Source organism: Colias eurytheme, chromosome 1 (genome assembly GCF_061535395.1).
Source record: "Colias eurytheme isolate Ceu_HAF_F1 chromosome 1, ilColEury1 Martin Lab GWU primary, whole genome shotgun sequence".
NCBI lineage: Eukaryota > Metazoa > Arthropoda > Insecta > Lepidoptera > Pieridae > Colias > Colias eurytheme.
In genome coordinates this window covers 3,004,769-3,023,819 of record NC_142980.1, presented here as the reverse complement: position 1 = coordinate 3,023,819, position 19,051 = coordinate 3,004,769, and the positions used below count along the sequence as shown (strand labels likewise).

The 19,051-nt window shown below is 33.1% G+C and overlaps 2 protein-coding genes and 2 long non-coding RNA genes across 5 annotated transcripts in view; all 4 read right to left on the bottom strand.

Annotated features, from left to right (window-relative positions):
• Positions 1 to 1,163: 1,163 nt before the first annotated feature.
• On the bottom strand, positions 1,164 to 7,770 carry LOC149910923 (putative serine protease K12H4.7). Of its 2 annotated transcripts, none has more exons than XM_090120532.1 (10): positions 7,368 to 7,770; positions 7,080 to 7,267; positions 6,759 to 6,997; positions 6,538 to 6,673; positions 6,175 to 6,322; positions 5,933 to 6,098; positions 5,630 to 5,762; positions 2,985 to 3,154; positions 2,448 to 2,600; positions 1,164 to 2,229 (listed from the first exon to the last, which is right to left on the bottom strand). In XM_090120532.1, the coding sequence occupies exons 1-9, from the start codon at positions 7,566 to 7,568 to the stop codon at positions 2,488 to 2,490; spliced, it is 1,494 nt and encodes a 497-aa protein (XP_089976658.1). In that variant the 5' UTR covers positions 7,569 to 7,770; the 3' UTR covers positions 1,164 to 2,229; positions 2,448 to 2,487. The 2 variants fall into 2 exon arrangements, with proteins under 2 accessions (XP_089976658.1, XP_089976665.1); XM_090120539.1 differs by having other exon boundaries at positions 1,164 to 2,220.
• Positions 7,771 to 10,431: 2,661 nt separating this feature from the next.
• LOC149910922 (uncharacterized) lies at positions 10,432 to 11,805 on the bottom strand. Its single transcript, XR_016456943.1, has 2 exons — positions 11,485 to 11,805; positions 10,432 to 11,022 (listed from the first exon to the last, which is right to left on the bottom strand). It is a non-coding gene; the product is annotated as an uncharacterized LOC149910922 (long non-coding RNA).
• Positions 11,806 to 15,353: 3,548 nt separating this feature from the next.
• On the bottom strand, positions 15,354 to 16,279 carry LOC149910921 (uncharacterized). The gene is made up of 2 exons (XR_016456942.1): positions 15,961 to 16,279; positions 15,354 to 15,680 (listed from the first exon to the last, which is right to left on the bottom strand). It is a non-coding gene; the product is annotated as an uncharacterized LOC149910921 (long non-coding RNA).
• Positions 16,280 to 16,805: 526 nt separating this feature from the next.
• Positions 16,806 to 19,051, bottom strand: part of LOC149910919 (uncharacterized) — a 28,834-nt gene continuing 26,588 nt past the window's right edge. Inside the window, exon 15 of the mRNA XM_090120518.1 lies at positions 16,806 to 18,988. Within this exon, the coding sequence (XP_089976644.1) occupies positions 18,865 to 18,988 (124 nt within the window). The 3' untranslated portion in view covers positions 16,806 to 18,864. The remainder of the gene's footprint in view (positions 18,989 to 19,051) is intronic.

Genomic DNA, 19,051 nt, shown 5'->3' with positions numbered 1-19,051 from the left:
ACAACATGTGCAGTTCGATCCAACTTGAGAGATAGGATAGTTTAAACATGTAGGTACCACGGGCGAAGCCGGGGCGGACCGCTAGTTCAATTATATATTAGTCCCGAGGGGTTACCTAGATGACTTATAGCCGTTCACACATCACATGAAACAACTATAGTAGTAGCTTGGTAGTATTTTAACTGTGGTAGTAGCCAGTAGGGAATGCAGATTTAACCAAATAGCAAATAGACCATTTCTGACAACTTTCAACCGAGGTTCAACCCTTTATAGGATTGAAATTATTCGATATATTTAGCGTAAAACAGCCATTTTGAATGCTTAATAAGTTTCTGTTTGTCTCATATATATAAAGAATATTTATTATCCTGTTTTATGAATATAATTCAACTCTTCAGTTAGCACCTGCAACACTTCTAGTGTTACAAGTGTTTATGTCCGGTGGTGACCACTTAACATCAGGTGGCCCACCTGCCCCTTTGCTTGCTCTGACAAAATAAAAAAGTTATGTGTATCGGGCTCTGTTCAGTTCATTTTTGCCTTAAATTCATGCTGATATCATTTTTATAATTTAGAATGGGCTTAGTAATTTGACCACATTACCTACCTACTGGTACCTACCAGTAATGTGGTCAAATTACGTGTAATGGTTATGTGTAGGTGATGTAGGTATGAGTAAATGGACAGGGCAACGAATGTTCTGAGATTAAGTAGGTATCATCTTGGTATCAGACTGCGACGTTTCAATAATTTTGTAAAATCACAGAGTTTACTGTCCTTAATTTTTTTTTTTATTAGAATATAAGGCCAATAATTGAAAAAAACTCTTATCACTCTTTTACCCCTTAGTGTTAAGAGGATTATGGACAGTTTATCATTATAATTATTAAAAAAGTTCTATAGCAAAAATAATTGTTGTTTTATGAGTGAACAGTGTAGTCTTTATTATAAAAGTTGGCAAAATTACGTCTTTTATTTAAACTATAATCAGTAAAGTTTTTTGGTTTTCCAATAATTAAGTACTTATAAATTTATAATTTGCATATATAATAAGCATTTGAATGTCATAAAACCAAAAATATAAATTCAATTAAGTACTTATTAAATTATTCGATCGATAGGGAGTAATGTGACTCTTGGGGCTTAAAATAAAACAGCATTCATTCACACCAATATATTTATTGAAAGTCTTACAACTAGTTACAATATAGCATAAAATAGGCCAATCCCATACGAAAGGCGTATAAAAAGCGGTCCCTGATTACAGGACCGCATACAAAATACTTGGCTCGACATTTCTAAATATCACCAAGTCGAAGATAGTATCAGTGAGATATGATAAATAGAAGTAGATAAATAAATTATAACACAAGTATTTAAATGGTGAATAATTCGGTAATTATTCACTTCATTCAGAAAGAGAAGGAAAAGGTTTGAAAACTTCCCGATTTGGCCCTTGGGAATACATAACTACATCGGTTAAATACTTGTGTACCTATTCTAAAGACTAATAATATGTATGACGTATGTACGTGTTTTGGCTTACAAAGACGCCAAGTACACGTCCTATACTATAGTATTACAATACATAGTAATTAGTGCAAATCAAGATTAAACAAATAAAATTCCTGTATGTCGTACACTCAGTGCGCGCTTAAACTAAGTAAACCTTAAAACAAAATATAAATTCGTCCTTACTAGCTAGCCAGCCGAGCTTTGCTCGTCACCAACAAAATTACCCTTATACCCATATTTCAAACGTAAATCTGCATTCCGATATAATCCACAACTTTGGCAAATCTAGCAATAGCCTTCCCAACAAAAATAGAGATCTATAAGTGAGTACTTTAATTGAGCATGTGATGATCAACTAAGAGAAATCTTAAATACTAGGATTACAATATTCTTATCTTGTAAATAAACCACTGTGAGAAAACACTTAAAATATATCCAAAAAGCATTAAGCGAGAGGAACGTTTAAGAAGCGTCATTGTCCATAGCACTGTATGCCGCCACTTTACGAATAGAAAGTGTCGAATGGATTAATAATTATCCATTACATGATCTTCCGATGGTGAAGCTGGCGTCAGTAATCCCGCATGAAGCGATCACTGAAAACGTCGGCCATAGCGAAGGAGAGAATCAACATCGAGTGCGGTATGAAGCAGATGGCGATTACCTGAGAGAGCTTGCCCCTGTGCCTGAATCTGTCCAGGAAACCTAGAAATTCTGATTCATTAATTGCAGCACACACGTTTTCGGTATAAAACAATTTATATAGCGTTCAATTCAGTGTCTTCGATATCCTTTATGTTTTAAAGGCGGGCAACGCATTTACAGAGGCCCTTCCTCTATAAATATCCATGGGTTGCGGCGGAGGTACGCCATCACGCGACTCAACAGCTCAGTAGCCCATTGACATAAAACAATCGTAATAATTATAATACCTAGCAGGCTGTCTGTGTGAGTGTCCTCGGGGTACAAAGGTCAGGGCAGCTGCAGCCAGTCGGCCAGCTGGTTCTGTATGGCGATGCGCGCGCGCACCAGCTCGGGCAGGTCCTCGTCGCGGGACGGGTACATGTCAGCGCAGTGGGCAGTTCCTGGTGTACACAGTTTATTGCTTTACAAACAAGTAAACTTATAGACAAATCTTATCTTAATACATACTATTATAAAGGCGAAAGTTTGTAAGTATGGATGTATGGATGTATGGATGTTTGTTACTCTTTCACGTAAAAACTACTGAACCGATTACAATGAAATTTAGCACACATATAGAGGGTACATAGGATAGGTTTTATCCCGGAAATCCTCCGTCCGCGTTTTCCTCTGAAAACGCGGGCGAAGCCGCGGGCGGAAATTTAGTTATAGAGCTAAAGCATTTTAATCCTCTTCTTTACCCGTTTAGAAGATGACCCTTTAAAAAGAAGCCAAAACATTATCAAAAATAATTTTTATTAAAACTAGAAACAAATGCGAGTCACCTTTCACGTAGATAGCGGGAGCGTCGATATGCATAGTACTTGTGATGCCGAGAGCGTGCCACGGATCGATGGAGCCATGGACATACATGACCCTGGACGCAGTTATACCAAGACCGCCGTACTCATTGTTCGTCCAAGCTACACTGTTTGCAATGAATTTTTCATCGAATCTGAAATAAAGGATCATCTTTAATCATGAGTTTTTTTAGCAAAACAAATGCTATCTTTTAAGGCTATGTCATTCACATAAATAAAATATAAAAATGGAACCAAAACGGATCCCTGTTGAACACCAAGACTCATCGCACTATTAAATTATTAAATCCTGCATTTCCAAATTATTAAATCCAGTAAGTAGAACCTAAATTTAAAATATATGGTGTGATGATACTGAATATTTAATTTTGTAGTGACGGCATTTGACTATGTAGAACATTATACAAGAGAGTAAAATGTTCTACATAGTCAAATGTTTTACGTAAAACAAAGACGAAACTCGACATACTTTCTGTTAAATAAGTCTCATAGATAGCCGAACGATGAAGTTTAATTGTAAACTAGCAGTTCATTACTTAATTAGAATTCGTTATTTTTACTATGAATATTAATTATTATAAATTATCTCAAAAATCGGAGATACTATGATCGTTAAGATAAAGTAAATAAAAAAAAACTAATCCCTATTCAGTGACTCCTCTAATTAAAATTTCGTAAAAAAAATTAAGTGACCACTAATCAAAACAGTATTTGATTAACATATAGTATGCTGTTCAAGCTCTCCCTAATAAGTTATTTTCTTAAATAAGCGTTTAATTTTGTTCGTATTTTATAATGTTTAAATTTAATCATAAAGTAAACAATTTCGTTATAGATTAAAGTTCTTTGTAAAAACATAGTAACTGCGTACATTTAAAAGAAATTCATCCCAAAGTTGTTTTCTTAAAAATTTTCATCGAACAAACATGAGACAAAGCCTCGATAGCTTCTCGAACGTATATCGATTCTATCTCGAGGTCCCTGCGTTTCCATAGCAATATCAAAATAGCCGAAGTCAGCACTGCGCATGTCCGAACTACCTCGCATGTCCGAACTACCGCGCAAGTACCGATGGCCTAGAACATTCGAATATATACGAGATGCAACAGGAATGCATGAGTGTCGTGTTATGAATGTATTGATTTATTGCACACAGGCACATCTCGGAGCGGTAGGTAATGCAGGATACCCATTGCGCATAGGACAAATTCATGATTGATCGGTTTTCCAGACATCACGTTCTGACCGGCGCAGACTAACTTATTGATGACCTGCTATATCGAGATGCAAATATCTAGAACTTTCGTATGGAAATTTTCCAGCGTGTTCGAATCCATGTTTTCGAATCTTTGTGATTTGTATGACATGGTTTATGATTATTTTGAATTATAGATGGCAATTAAACGACTCATAAATACTAATTTAGCAATTTTTTTGTTAAAAATTTCGAGATTAAATTGTTGGACAGCAAAGACGGACATATTTATGTATTTTGCGAAATAGGCTATTATTTGAGCATTTGAGTATAGAACAGAGTTCGTTTGGAGAAAATATTAGTTTCTTTAGAAATTTTATAGATATGAATACATAATTGTATAAAACTTTTATTGATACAAAAATTTCATTAGTAAACTAAAGTTGGGTAGTACATATATAATAATATTTGACGTGGTATTATAGGTAGGTACATACTACCCGATATGCTTTTACCGACTTAAAAAAAAGAGGAGTTTCTCAATTCGCCTGTACTTTTTTAAGCGGATTTCACATTTTGTTAATCTCAGATATTTTTATTATGGCAGACTGGCCAAATGAAAATTTGCACAAAATTTGCACCCTTCAATTGTTTTGCACACTTTTAAACAGAACGGAAATGATTGGCGATGATAACAAAAGAACGTACTTTATTATACCCTTTCTAAACTAAAGAGTTTTAGTCATGTTAACCATTGCAATTTTGATTTTGAAGTGTGTCTCATAGAAGTATGTAATAATTCGAACATCTCTAAGGACATTGAAACGTCGCGTAGGTATTACTACCCACATATAATTATATTCCTCGACGTCTCGACGGGGGTTGCTTTTCTTTGTCAATATTTATAAGGAATATTGATATTGAAGATTGCTTTCAAGTAATAAGTAATCTCTCTTTTCAACATTTTATAAAATTAATTGGAATATTTCTATGGCTTCCGCTATGAAAAGAACGTACTTTAATGTCATCGGCAATTTATGATATTGCAAATTCTTTTGATAATCATATTTATTATGCGTTGCAAAGAAATTCTTCGCCAGACGTAATATGTACATACATTTTAATGATAATAGTTATTTAAATAGCATTAACGTTCGCGTGTTATCTTTTGCATTATCGATTTTGAGACTTAACTTTTTCAATACAATTTCGCTAATCGCTTTGCCCAATTGCAATTTTTTTTAGATCACAAAGAAAAGTTAATTCATAAAAATTACGAATTTTTGAAGAACCCCTTAGAATAATAGACAAGTCATACATAAAATGTTACAAAGTACATACACGTAAAAAATACAAATGCAATGAGTATACCTGGAAGAAAAGTACATAGAGATAATTACGAAGAATCACTTACTTGTCACCGAAGATATCTTCACACTGCTTTATAAAGAATTCCAGCGGGAATTCATCGCCGAACAGTTCAACCTCTGCAGTCGATGTCTGGTAGAAGCCGAACTCGGTGCAAGTCTGGTACATCCACTGGCGTCCTGGGACAAAGGAATATACCTTCAAATTCTAACCAAATTAAAAAAAATACATAAATCACACGGGAGAGGGGTAAATAAAGTTCGCAATAATACCATCGCAATTGCATTTTAAAAATCGCATTTTGAACATATTTTTTTTTTTATTAAACTATCGCATTTCCCAAACCCACCTCCTTCAGTCGCAGAATAAGACATGTTCCTAAGCTCTTGAATCATGTTATCGTAGCTGTAGTCTAAGCAAGTTTGGTTGGACATGTCCAGAATAATTGAGTTGAATTTACCCACTTGAATGTATATGTTCGATTCATTTTGTTCCCCGACCAACATATCGCAAATCTGTAACAAGTTATTTGGTTAGTCTATAATATTTGTAAGGCATTGTAAAAACTGTAACAATAAAATGATATTATACCGTATTGATAGTGAAATTCTTCATTTTCTTGTCTTGGCTGATACGGTTGTCTTCATTGTACTGAACGAGTTCGGCGAAATCATCAGCGATGCTGTTGAAAAAGTTCTTTTTGTCGTCCTCTGAGGCTTCCTTTAGTGGTTTGCATGTTCTAAAAAATAAAAAAGATTTATAGAAAATTTGTTAAAAATAGTATACAGACAAAGAAAGTTTATCAGTATAGTAAAAGTTGTATGTAGAGTAGAGTGTAAAGGTCATTGATAAATATAATTAATATTAGTTATGCTCTCATTACTGTTATGATAATAACATCTGTTAAAACAACTTCATGACACAATTTCAGTTCGATATTGCTTGTAACAATACCTAAATTCTTGATCAAGTTGTTCCGGATTTGTTATCATCAACGTAATAATTTGTTCATGTGCAACTTTTATTCTGTTCACACATTCAGAGCTAGCGGTCTTTTCCTGAATAGCGTCGGCTACCACTTCATAATACTCTGAAAATTAGATAGATATTAATATTTCATGAAACATTAATATATAAAAAATAATTTATTAAACTTTTATATAGAGTGATCTTACCCATGAAGTTCAATTTTGCCAACAAAGGTCCACTTGAAGAAATAGCAGCATGTACGAGATGAGGATATTTGATCCTCAGCCAAGCAACTAGCGATCCTGGGTATGAGCCACCAAAAGCCACCCATTTCACTTTAGTTGTATCCAAACTATACTTGGCGTTCATTGCATTGATGAAGTTGGCTATGTCTGCGAGAGCTTGGGACGAAGAGAGATATTGCAAGTTCTTTGTGCTGATATCCCTGAAAAAAAGATTTATATGAGAATTTATAATAATAGGCTAAGTAATAAGAGGCATATATAAAAATTAATATAGGTATATACTTAGTAGGGTGACTCTCTCCATAATAGCGATGTTCCACCATGATACACATAGCTTTAAACTTCTCTGCGTATTCGACCCACGCTCCCTTGACCATCCACTTCGCGTCCGCCGGCCCCTCCCCGCCCACCATGAGGAAAACGGGGCCCGGGTTATTTGCATCGTAGAAGGAATCATTCACATAGTACCTCTGAAAACACATTTTTATTGTAGATAACAACATACATCATTTAATTTAAAATGATAATTAAAGGAGCAAACAATTTAAACTTAGTTGAAAATACACTTACTTGTTTCCATGTTCTCAAATCAGTAGGGGAAGCATGATCGAGTTTCTGTTGAAACCACCGAGCTCGTGGTAGGGGATCGCCTACATCTTTTACTGGGAGCCCCAAATTACCACCCTTTCCCCGGCCTAAGCGAAACTGTTTACTTCCGCTTACCAAAAGGGCCGGTAACAAAGCAACGTAAATAAAAAATAAACGAGACATTATAGTCTAAATAAAAAATCGATATGAATTTAAAATGAATCGCATTTGTAACGTTTCATTAAAATAATCAGAGAATCAAGAATATCTAAAGATATTGACTATTGACCCAAGAATTATTTAAATTAATTTAATAAATTCCAACGGAGCAGACGTCTATCTAGGGGGGCGGGCGTTCACTTTGTTCCACAGAGCAAGACAGACGTAGACAGACCGCAGACGCGGCACTCAGTACAGTGCCCACAGTATTACCATATTTCCTACAGTAGTGCGACGAATGTACTTGTGCAGAGAAACGGAGGGGAACTTGCGGGGGTCGGGCGACGCGGGCCGCGTAAAGCAAACACGCTTAGTTTGCTTTACCTAGCGCGAAAGGATGACGCAGTCGTATTTTTTGTGTAATAATTTTATTATACATAGGTACTTACATATTCTATTATGGCGCGCACAAACTGTTCCGTTTACGGATGTAAATCTACATTAAAATCCCAGAAGGAAACAATATTTCAGAAAGATTGTATTACCTAATTGTATCTGTTGAATTAAAATCAAAGCTATGTATATGTTGTCCTCATTATTTTCTAATCAGATTGTACATCCCAATGCGAATGCATTACTTAGTTAAATGTTATAAATTATAATATACAATTAAGAACATCCAAAAATAAAGTGTCCACGTAAATAATATTTAGCAGTGCAATATCTATAATTATATATTTATGAACAAATAATTACATCAGATTTAATAATCGCAATTATTTTGAATGTACATATGAATAAATGATTTCATCAGAATATTAATAATCACAATTGTTTTATTTCCCATTTGTTGCAACCCTAGCGTATTTTCGTGTGGCAGCGTAAGTACCTACGCTGGCGGCGGCATCGCGCGACATCAAAGGCGATTCCTTACTGTAGGAAATAATATTGTAATACTGTGACAGTGCCACAAACTTATCTGACCCGGTGGCAAAAACTGGAACTACGTGCCGCCATTTTGAAATGTCACATTTTCACAGACTTTTCATACGAAATATTTTGTTTAAATAAAAAGAAAGCGACATCAGTGACACTGTCACCGGGTCAGATAAGTTTGTGGCACTATACTTCGATTTCGAGCTCACGCACACATATGCATGTATTACTTAGGCACAGAATACATAATAGTAGCACAGACTAATAATAATATACTACGATAGTAGCTAAACGCTACAGAACGGACACTCTCCGCCTCCCGCCAAAATTAAACACTTACCTCCCCCGCACGATCAGTAAAAAATGGTCCATATTTTTCTACAGGGACGATACGTAACAAGAAGCTTATATCTAATACACTGGAGATTGCACTATGACCATTAACTTGTCACAAGAAAATATAACCTTGAATGATGTCAGTGTTGTTTTTTGTCTCTTTCTGTGGGTGACCACACTGGTTTGTATATTCAGGATTTTTCGAAATAGAAAAAACTAAAAATCATGGTCTATAAATAATAACGACATATATTTTTAACAGTATTTTTATTATAATTACTGGTCAACTTACAAGAATTATCACCTTTAAATGACATACAATTTTAATTGGTAGGAAATGATAGTTTTAAATAACGCTTGATAACTTTTGGCTACAAAGCTTGGATATTAACCGATATACATCATTAACATCCTTTGTAAATAGAGGAAAGTTGTGTTTTGCATCAGATGCTGTTTACCAAATTGTAAGTTACTCAGATCTTCTTTTTAAACGCATTGCTTCGACGGGTCAACTTCAAGCCAAAAACATCAAATAAAAACTGTTTATAGCAGTATTTTTTTTCTGGGTCGTAATCCTCAGTAATTTTATAGTACGACATAAAAGAGATGAAATTAATTATTTTGGAACTAATTCGTTTTTCATTATCTGGCAACCCTGAATTGGCAATGTAGCTGTCAAGTTGAATAAAAATTTGTTGTTTTTTTCGTGAAGTGGAGAATTATTGAGATAAAATTGTTATTTAGAACAAGAAATTTAAATAAAAAAGGAGACATCATGAAAAAGGTTAAACGTAGCGGTGTCCGTGATGTGGTGTATAAAGTTTTTATTCGGTGTTTGTCCGAATTTCAAGCTGGAAATTTATTGACTGATTTGGAAAACGTTTACAAACGTACAGCAGAATATACCGGTGAGATTCCATTTATTTTTGCTCAGTACTACGTAAAATAGAATATTCCATTAGTGACGAGTGTTTAATGTATGTATGTATGGCGATTATTACGTTTTCGCAATTTAATTTGAGGTTATTTGTATGTAAACAAAAACTAGTTTTTATAGTGCGACCAGCACAATTTGAGTCAAGAAGTTATATCCAATCCAACCAGCCTCAAATTACCTAGTTTAGATTTTACTACATAGTATAGTGATAACTGTTTTCATACAGCTATCTATCTATTAATCAATCAAACCATGAGAAAAAACATCATATTTTCTGTATCATATTTACAGAATATACTGAAGATGCCCCGTACCCTCTTGCCAGTACTTCGAAACAGAGTGATGATCAGTCCTTTGAAGGAGTAGAATATTTAGATTTTGATGAATTATATTAATGTACAAAATTTATCTACAAAAAAAATAAAAATATGTGGTTTTCAAATCGCCTTGTTTTTTTCTACCCGACGGACCCAGAAAGAGGGTAATGTGTTTGAGCTGCATGTATGCTTGTTTGTTTGTATGTTTGATTCTATGTGCGCCTCTGCAGTCTAAGCACTTGACCGATTTTTATAAAATAACTGATTCCAAATACATTTAAGTAAAATTTGACCTAGGTAGGTCAATTAAAATACTAATGTATTTTTGTCTTAAATTTACACTATTGCTACAGTGCGACACAAAAGAGATGAAAATAAATGAGGGCGCCACCGTCGCTCATATAGCAACACTGATACTGCGACGCAAGCGATCTTGATACTATAGAATAAAAACCTAAAAATCTATATAATATAATCTAAAATAAATACCGCGATTTAAACCGTTATAATTGTTTCATTGTAGCAATAGTGTAAATTTAAGACAAAAATACATTAGTATTTTAATTGACCTACCTAGGTCAAATTTTACTAAAATGTATTTGGAATTAGTTATTTTATAAAAATCGGTCAAGTGTTTAGACTGCAGAGGCGCACATAGAATCAAACATACAAACAAACAAGCATACATGCAGCTCAAACACATTACCCTCTTTCTGGGTCCGTCGGGTAGAAAAAAAACAAGGCGATTTGAAAACTACATATTTTTATTTTTTTTTGTAGATAAATTTTGTACATTAATATAATTCATCAAAATCTAAATATTCTACTCCTTCAAAGGACTGATCATCACTCTGTTTCGAAGTACCTCTCCTATGTTTGGCTGGCGTTGAAAATTTGCCTTCATTTCTACTCCCTTCCTCTACTATCCTGCGTACTGTGCTTTCAGAAACCCCTATAACAAACGAATTAAGATGAATAAAATCAAATAGTACATTTAACATATTTTTATAGTAGCTTAAAACTAAAACTTCCTTTATTTTATTAATTTTTTTTTAATGTAGGAGGCCAGCGTCCCTGCGCTACACTAGTAAGTAGTTAGTAAGCTAAATCTAAAATATGATTTTTTTTCTTATGGTTTGTTTGATTAATAGATAGCTGTATGAAAACAATTATCACTATACTATGTAGTAAAATCTAAACTAGGTACTTTATTTGAGGCTGGTTGGATTGGATATAACTTCTTGACTCAAATTGTGCTGGTCGCACTATAAAAACAAGTTTTTGTTTACATACAAATAACCTCAAATTAAATTGCGAAAACGTAATAATCGCCATACATACATACATTAAACACTCGTCACTAATGGAATATTCTATTTTACGTAGTACTGAACAAAAATAAATGGAATCTCACCGGTATATTCTGCTGTACGTTTGTAAACGTTTTCCAAATCAGTCAATAACTTTCCAGCTTGAAATTCGGACAAACACCGAATAAAAACTTTATACACGACATCACGGACACCGCTACGTTTAACCTTTTTCATGATGTCTCCTTTTTTATTTAAATTTCTTGTTCTAAATAACAATTTTATCTCAATAATTCTCCACTTCACGAAAAAAACAACAAATTTTTATTCAACTTGACAGCTACATTGGCAATTCAGGGTTGCCAGGTAATGAAAAACGAATTAGTTCCAAAATAATTAATTTCATCTCTTTTGTGTCGTACTATACAATGAAACAATTATAACGGTTTAAATCGCAGTATTTATTTTAGATTATATATATATAGATTTTTGGATTTTTATTCTATAGTATCAAGATCGCTTGCGTCGCAGTATCAGTGTTGCTATATGAGCGACGGTGGCGCCCTCATTTATTTTCATCTCTTTTGTGTCGCACTGTACCCTTGATAGGCACATATATTTCTTTTTACTTCATTTTTTGGAAAGCTGAAATACGTAAAACAAAAAAATATTAGGATAAAAAGTATAAATTTCAATGTAAAAAAGAACAAACCACAATTTGTGAGTGCAATACCGATGTCGTGTGTTGTTTCATTACTAGTATAAAAATTTTTAAAATGGTGTTCTAAATGTTCATCATAATATTGTTTAGCAATATATTATCGTCGCTATCCGTAAAAACCCATCATCATGGTTACCTTACTTGTTAAATTTGTTTGTTGAAAACTTGTTGAAAAATGATGAAAGTATTAGGAAAAGAACTTATTTAACATGATTGCTTAGTAAAATGATGATAAATTTGACGATTTTTGCCATTAAAATGATTCTAAACAGGTAATTGCATGAGTATTGAGGAATATTGTAAATAACGTAAATATACACTTGCCTGTGAAATTATAGGCCAGAATTTGGTGTCCAAAAACTTCTGCAATTTTTCACAATGCAATACATTATTAATATTCGGAAAGTATTTATTAAATACGCAACAATATTAACTTAAATATTCGAAGCGACGCAATTTTTTTGACACTTATGCCATATTGTCAAAGTGAGAGTTGCTACAATTTTATTATGGTAACTACCCATAATCAGGGAGTATCGCTTTTTAATAATTGGTTCAGATACTTATTTTATTTAGCATAAATAATAATTGTCTCATCCAACAATGCTTCTGAATGACGTTGTTGGCAATTTATCAACAAACTCATGTACAAAAACTAACCTTTTGCACAGAATATTACAGCATACATAGTAGCCTTGGGAAAACTTCCTATTAACAGTGGCAATACCAAGTTAGGAGTGAAAGTGATAAAACACAACAATTTTCTTGTTACACGTCAAATGTTCATACCGAAATCTCCAGTGTATAAGATATAAGCTTCTTGATACGTAACGAAGATTGACAACATTAATCAAATTGACATATAGTAATTTTATTATTTTGGATTTGTGATTATCGTTTTTCGTAGAAAATGGTTAGATATTGTGCTGTTTACGGATGTATTTCATCAGAAAAACGCGAATTTTTTTACGCTAGTCAAAAATGTGCCAACCATAAAGCGTTAACACACACATTTGCAGTCTCTACAGTGTGACTGTCAAAACGATAATTTTGTATGGAGTGTCCGGGGCACAGATCTAGCACTACTAGTGTGCGTCCACACTGAATGCGCGGTGGCGGCGGCCTAGGCGGGCGCGACGAGCGGGCGCTCGCGGTGGCCACACCGACGCGCGAGCTCAAGTAGCGGTTCGACGTTTTTCGGGTGTTGCAAACTTTTGACGATTTGCTATTTTTACTGGACAGTCCGATTTTGAGATGAGAATATCATTATAGAAGTTGTACACGAAATAAATAAAACAGAGGAATAACGGGTGAATCTTATATGAAGAATTGAGATTATACCCTACAAAATTACTGTGGTGTATATAAGTGTTTTAGATTGAATCGCACTTATAAATAAAGAAGTTTCACTTCACAATGTATTTACCGCTATTTTACGAAAAACAATAAAGGATATAATATAAGAAGTCGAGCGACAAGACCGAACTGGTTTGATACCCCCGCCGTCCGCGCATTGGGTCGCTTGCTGACTAGGCCCGTAGTGTGGCCAGAACGCGCGGATAGGAGAGTTTGAAAACTACGCGCGCTGGCTCGCTCATTACCGTCGCACTAGGCTTCCGCCTTAGTCATTTCAATGTGGACGCAAAGGCGCGTTTCATACGTTTGATATTTCGCGCCCGCCGTCGCAACCGCGCTAGGCTCGCAGTGTGGACTTGCACCTAGATTCCGAACATGCGTGGCCACCTCATAGACCGGGAGATACTGACACAAAATTTCGAGTCATTTGTAACAGGATGGCGGTTCTACAGGGGTCTTAGTACGCAATGACAAAAAGAAAAACGATGGTGTGAACGCTGGTACCGGCGGCTTAGTCGCGTGGGCGTTAGTCGAACTCGTCGGAAAAATAGCGAAGTCAAACGATTTGTAACACAAAAATTTTAGAATTTACCGATAGCCCATAAAAAATAAGTAGGCGGTAGTGTCATGCCATACTTTTCCGGTGTGACTTACAGCCCGCCATACCGACGCGAATGTGTTGATTTAAAAAAAACAATTCAACCATTTGTACCAGGCTAACTTTTGCACAGGTAACCATCGTCGTGCAGCCATTTACGAAAATCGCCATGCCATACTTTTCGGACGATTCCAAATGGTCGCCATACCGCCGAAAATCTGCAAATTTTTTTTTTCGCCGAACCATTTGTAACACCCTAATTTTTTTTTCAACAACTCCTGAATGATTATAAATAGAAGTGTGATAATGCCATACCTGTGGGAGGTGGCTAATGTGTATAAGATTTTTTTTTATTGTATGAATTTATTCGTATTTTGAACGATTTGTAACAGTATGGCATTAATCTTTCCTATAAGTTTGAGGTTCAACAAATAAAAATACAAAATTTCAAAGATCTAGGTGGTAGAAATCTTCACTTCTATAAATAAATAATAAATTTATTTATGAAGTATGGCAGCACTTTTTCCCCCTACTAGAAGTATGGCAAATATAATAATGGTCACATTTTATCAAATACTCTCCAAAAATCCAAATGCAATACTGGTACAAAAAGTTTGGCGAAAAAAAAAATTTTTGCAGATATTCGGCGGTATGGCGACCATTTGGAATCGTCCGAAAAGTATGGTATGGTGATTTTCGTAAATGGCTACACGACGATGGTTACCTGTGCAAAAGTTAGCCTGGTACAAATGGTTGAATTGTTTTTTTTTTAATCAACACATTTGCGTCGGTATGGCGGGCTGTAAGTCACACCGGAAAAGTATGGCATGACACTACCGCCTACTTCTTTTTTATGGGCTATCGGTAAATTCTAAAATTTTTGTGTTACAAATCGTTTGACTTTCGCTATTTTTACGACGAGTTCGACTAACGCCCACGCGACTAAGCCGCCGGTACCAGTGTTCACACCATCGTTTTTCTTTTTGTCATTGCGTACTAAGACCCCTGTAGAACCGCCATCCTGTTACAAATGACTCGAAATTTTGTGTCAGTATCTCCCGGTCTATATCTTCGAGTGTTGCCATTTTATAAACATTGCTACATTTTAGGGAAAATTTTCATTAAAAATACGTCCTCAAATTCACTCTAAAATTAATTATTTATTACAATTCAGTGTAATAAATAAATAATATTAGGTGAATTTGAGGACGTATTTTTAATGAAAATTTACCTTTGTAGTTTTTATATACATAATATACATTCGAAGACCACAAATAAAGGAATATTAAATTCAGATACAGTTTCAATGTGTTTTATTATCATAGGTTATTTTACACATGTATAAATTTCTGTGCTAAGGGCCGATTACAAATATTGGAACATAAAAATCAAGTAGGTACAAAATCTACATAGTCCGATGTCGAATGTTTTTTTTTGGGCTTATGAAATTTAGTATTAATTTAGGAAAAGTTGCGTAATTGGCTTGAATATCGTTTCCTTGAGTTTCAGAAAATCTTTATTTCCGTTTTCAATGCTGCGGAGAACTTCTGTTTCTTCCATATTTATAAGCATTTAACAAGCAATTTCTTAAGACGATTAGCTGATATCTGTTTTTGCTTCTGCAACTGAAAAAATAAATTTTAGAATATAAAATTTTTTTTGTGTTAATACCAATATATTGGTATCAAAGTATAACATTAATATACATATAAAGCAAATAATTAGAAATAAAAATACTTCAATATATTAAATTTGAAACTATGGCATCAAAACAACTCTGCAATGGCAAATAAAATGGAATTAATGCTTAATTTACTCCGGTTATAATTTTTTATCCATTATTAAGTATGTATTACCAAATAACTTGTTATTTTTATTAATTAAGATGTATTTTTTAGTACAAACCAGTTTTCGAGTTTTAGCACCTGGGGACACATTTTAATCATTTGATTTCTGTCTATTCCTTTTAACTCCTCTATAGCTCGTTGATGGTATTGGAATTTGGATCATCATTTTGTGTTGCCGATACTGACTGCACAGATTCAAACTAAAAAAATATAAATTCTTAGATTTATATTTTACTTTTATTTTACTAGAGAGTTAATGTAAAAAGCAATTTAATATGTAACAAAGTTTAATAAACGCATATGAAAATAATCTATCTTAGGGTTATAGGGAAATCTAACAATGGAATTTGATTGTGATTTAAAATCAACTTCTTAAAATGTAGATAAGTAATTACATTCATGAATCCCATACATTTTGTATTCATAGCAGATTTTCGAAGTGACGTTCTCATTGTGCAATACAATGAGGAGTTTTTACAGTTTCTCAATGAACTTCCCTTCAAATTTGCCAAGTAATTAAAGCAGAAAACCAAAAATGAAAGACAAAGCTAAAATCTTTCATATTAAATGTACATGGGATATTCATATCTCATACTAAATGTATGGGAGGGTTTAAACTTTAAAGTTAATTTTTTAGATATTTCTCGTTTTATTTTTAAAAATGTATTATATCCATTTAATTCATTAGGTTAAGTACTATCGATATCAGTTTAAAGTTTTTTGATATCTATAATAGTTACGGAATAATCGCCTGTGCACACTTAACGATTACACCCTGTATAGGTAATCAGCCAAGAGATCCTCAGATTGCTTGTTTTAAAATTAAAGGATTAATTAAAACACAAAATACCCATCACATATTTATTACAATATAAAAAAATAACAAAAAAAGTCTTGCAAACATAATAGAAAATCATAGAAAAGACCAGTAACAAAAATTTTGAGACATTTCCACAATGACAGAGCCTCGCATTTCTTTATTTTAATTTTAATTAAAAATATTATTTATTCGGTCATTGTGAAAAATGTCCGTAGGTAATTATAAAAATGCGGAATTTTACAATTTGTGTGAAAAAATAATGCATTTAGCTTGGGTGACAATAGGTTATTTATGAAAACAAAATATATTTTGATAAATTTACATATTAAATATTAATTTAAATTAAATATTATTTTTTAGTCATAGCCAAATATATGAAAATTATTCAGTTTCAAATATAATTGTTCCCTTTCGTAAACATACACAATGAAACCTTTAGAATAACAAAAAATCAGTAGTTGGCATTTAATTTTTAATGTTAATTTTATAGATGTCTGCAAATTATTTTTTCTTTAAGTATAAATGCCTTGTAGCGAACGCCGGAATGTGATATTTGAGAAAAACTGTGCTCAAATCAGCTACGAGTGTTTTTAACTAAAAAAAATCCATACGGAGCAGTTAAATTTTGCCATTTATCTTCTTTGTCAAAATTAAATTTTCTGTATGGATAATGAAATGTAAAAACAGATAAAAAATACAAGATTTTAGCCAAATATTGCCTTTTTGGACACAGCTATAATTTTAGATTCGCGTGTGCAGATTGACAAACTTACAAAACAGTTTGTTTTTCGCGAAATAAATAAACTAAAAATTAAAATATATAATACAATAAAATAATACTTGGACACACTACACACATCCACACACTATCACGCCTTATTCAGAGACTAGGTTGTATATATCTTTTAATTTCTACAGTATTGCATTGAAACCTTAATAATTCCATCTTTCATCACAATATTTAAAAAGAAAAAACGTATAGAGAATTCTTAATAAATCACTTATTTAAAAAAAAATATCGATTTTTTAATACTTAAATCACTAAATAAATCAAGAATCAAATTATTAAATATTATTGACTATTTTACAAATAACAAAAAATAGTTCATTTTTACATAATTTTGTCACAAAAATAATATCTTTAAAGTACATACATATACAAGAATTATGTGTTTCGATGTTGATATCAATCAAATATTGCCAGTTTTTCAATATCAGTATAATTTTATAATTTAATTTTGCAAAAATATGACAATTTTCAGAAGATAGATAGAGTAGGAAAGACATACTAAAAATAATAGGTAAAAGAGAGAGAATATTACGGTACCCTAAATTCGGTAAAATTAATTCCGAACGGTGGAAAATAAATACATATAGAAAGAAAGAAAGAAACAAAATCGGTTTGAAGTCGGTTAAAAATAAAACATTAATATTGTACAAGGGGGAAGATGGCACATCTAGGTTAAAAGAAATTTCGTTTTTTTTTTTAAATAAATTTCCCTACATTTCACTAAAAAATAATTTCTTCCACTAATCTACGCGATATGGCAACACTCAGGTATACACGATTCATTAAAAAAATATCTCTAATTTTGTAGGAAATTTTAAAAAATATACGTGAGATTCGATAATGAATTCGAAAAAATAAATTTTGTATATGGAAAAATACTTTAAGAATTTTGAAATGAGGAATGTACATATTTAAAAATAATTTAAAATCACATCTACATGGGATTTTAACTACTTAATATAGCACTAAATGAACAACTATTCACTATATACTGTACTTTAAAAATAAAAAACTTACATTATCAGAATAAAGCTAAAATCCATATATTATGCGCCTCCATTGATTTCCTACACACATTTGCTTCTAAACATTGATAAATTCTTTCATCCAACTTTTAACAAAAAAACACGCTTATTTTTAATAAAAATACCCACATAATCCGATTTTCAGCGCAAGCTATATAAGCGCCAAAATTATCATTTATTTATTGCAGTATATTTTCTATTTGAAGTAGAAAAAACTAGACTCAACGGTAAAAAATTGTCCGAAGCAAAACTCTGCTAGTAAGTTGTTCAAAATCTATTGAAGCGTTTTTCCCAGAGATTTCTTGTAATTTTCTATTAATTTTACTGCTATTTATCGCTTAAATCGTCAAAATGTTTCACTTCATCTGGAATGGCGTTCGGTTCGACGGGAACCTTTTCCAAGAGCTCCTCGAGATTCTTCACGTAGTTCAACTTGCGGAAGAATTTTGAACTGTAATGAGATAGGGTCAGGGTTTATTTTTGAACGTTATTTTTGGGTATGGATGGTTGTTTT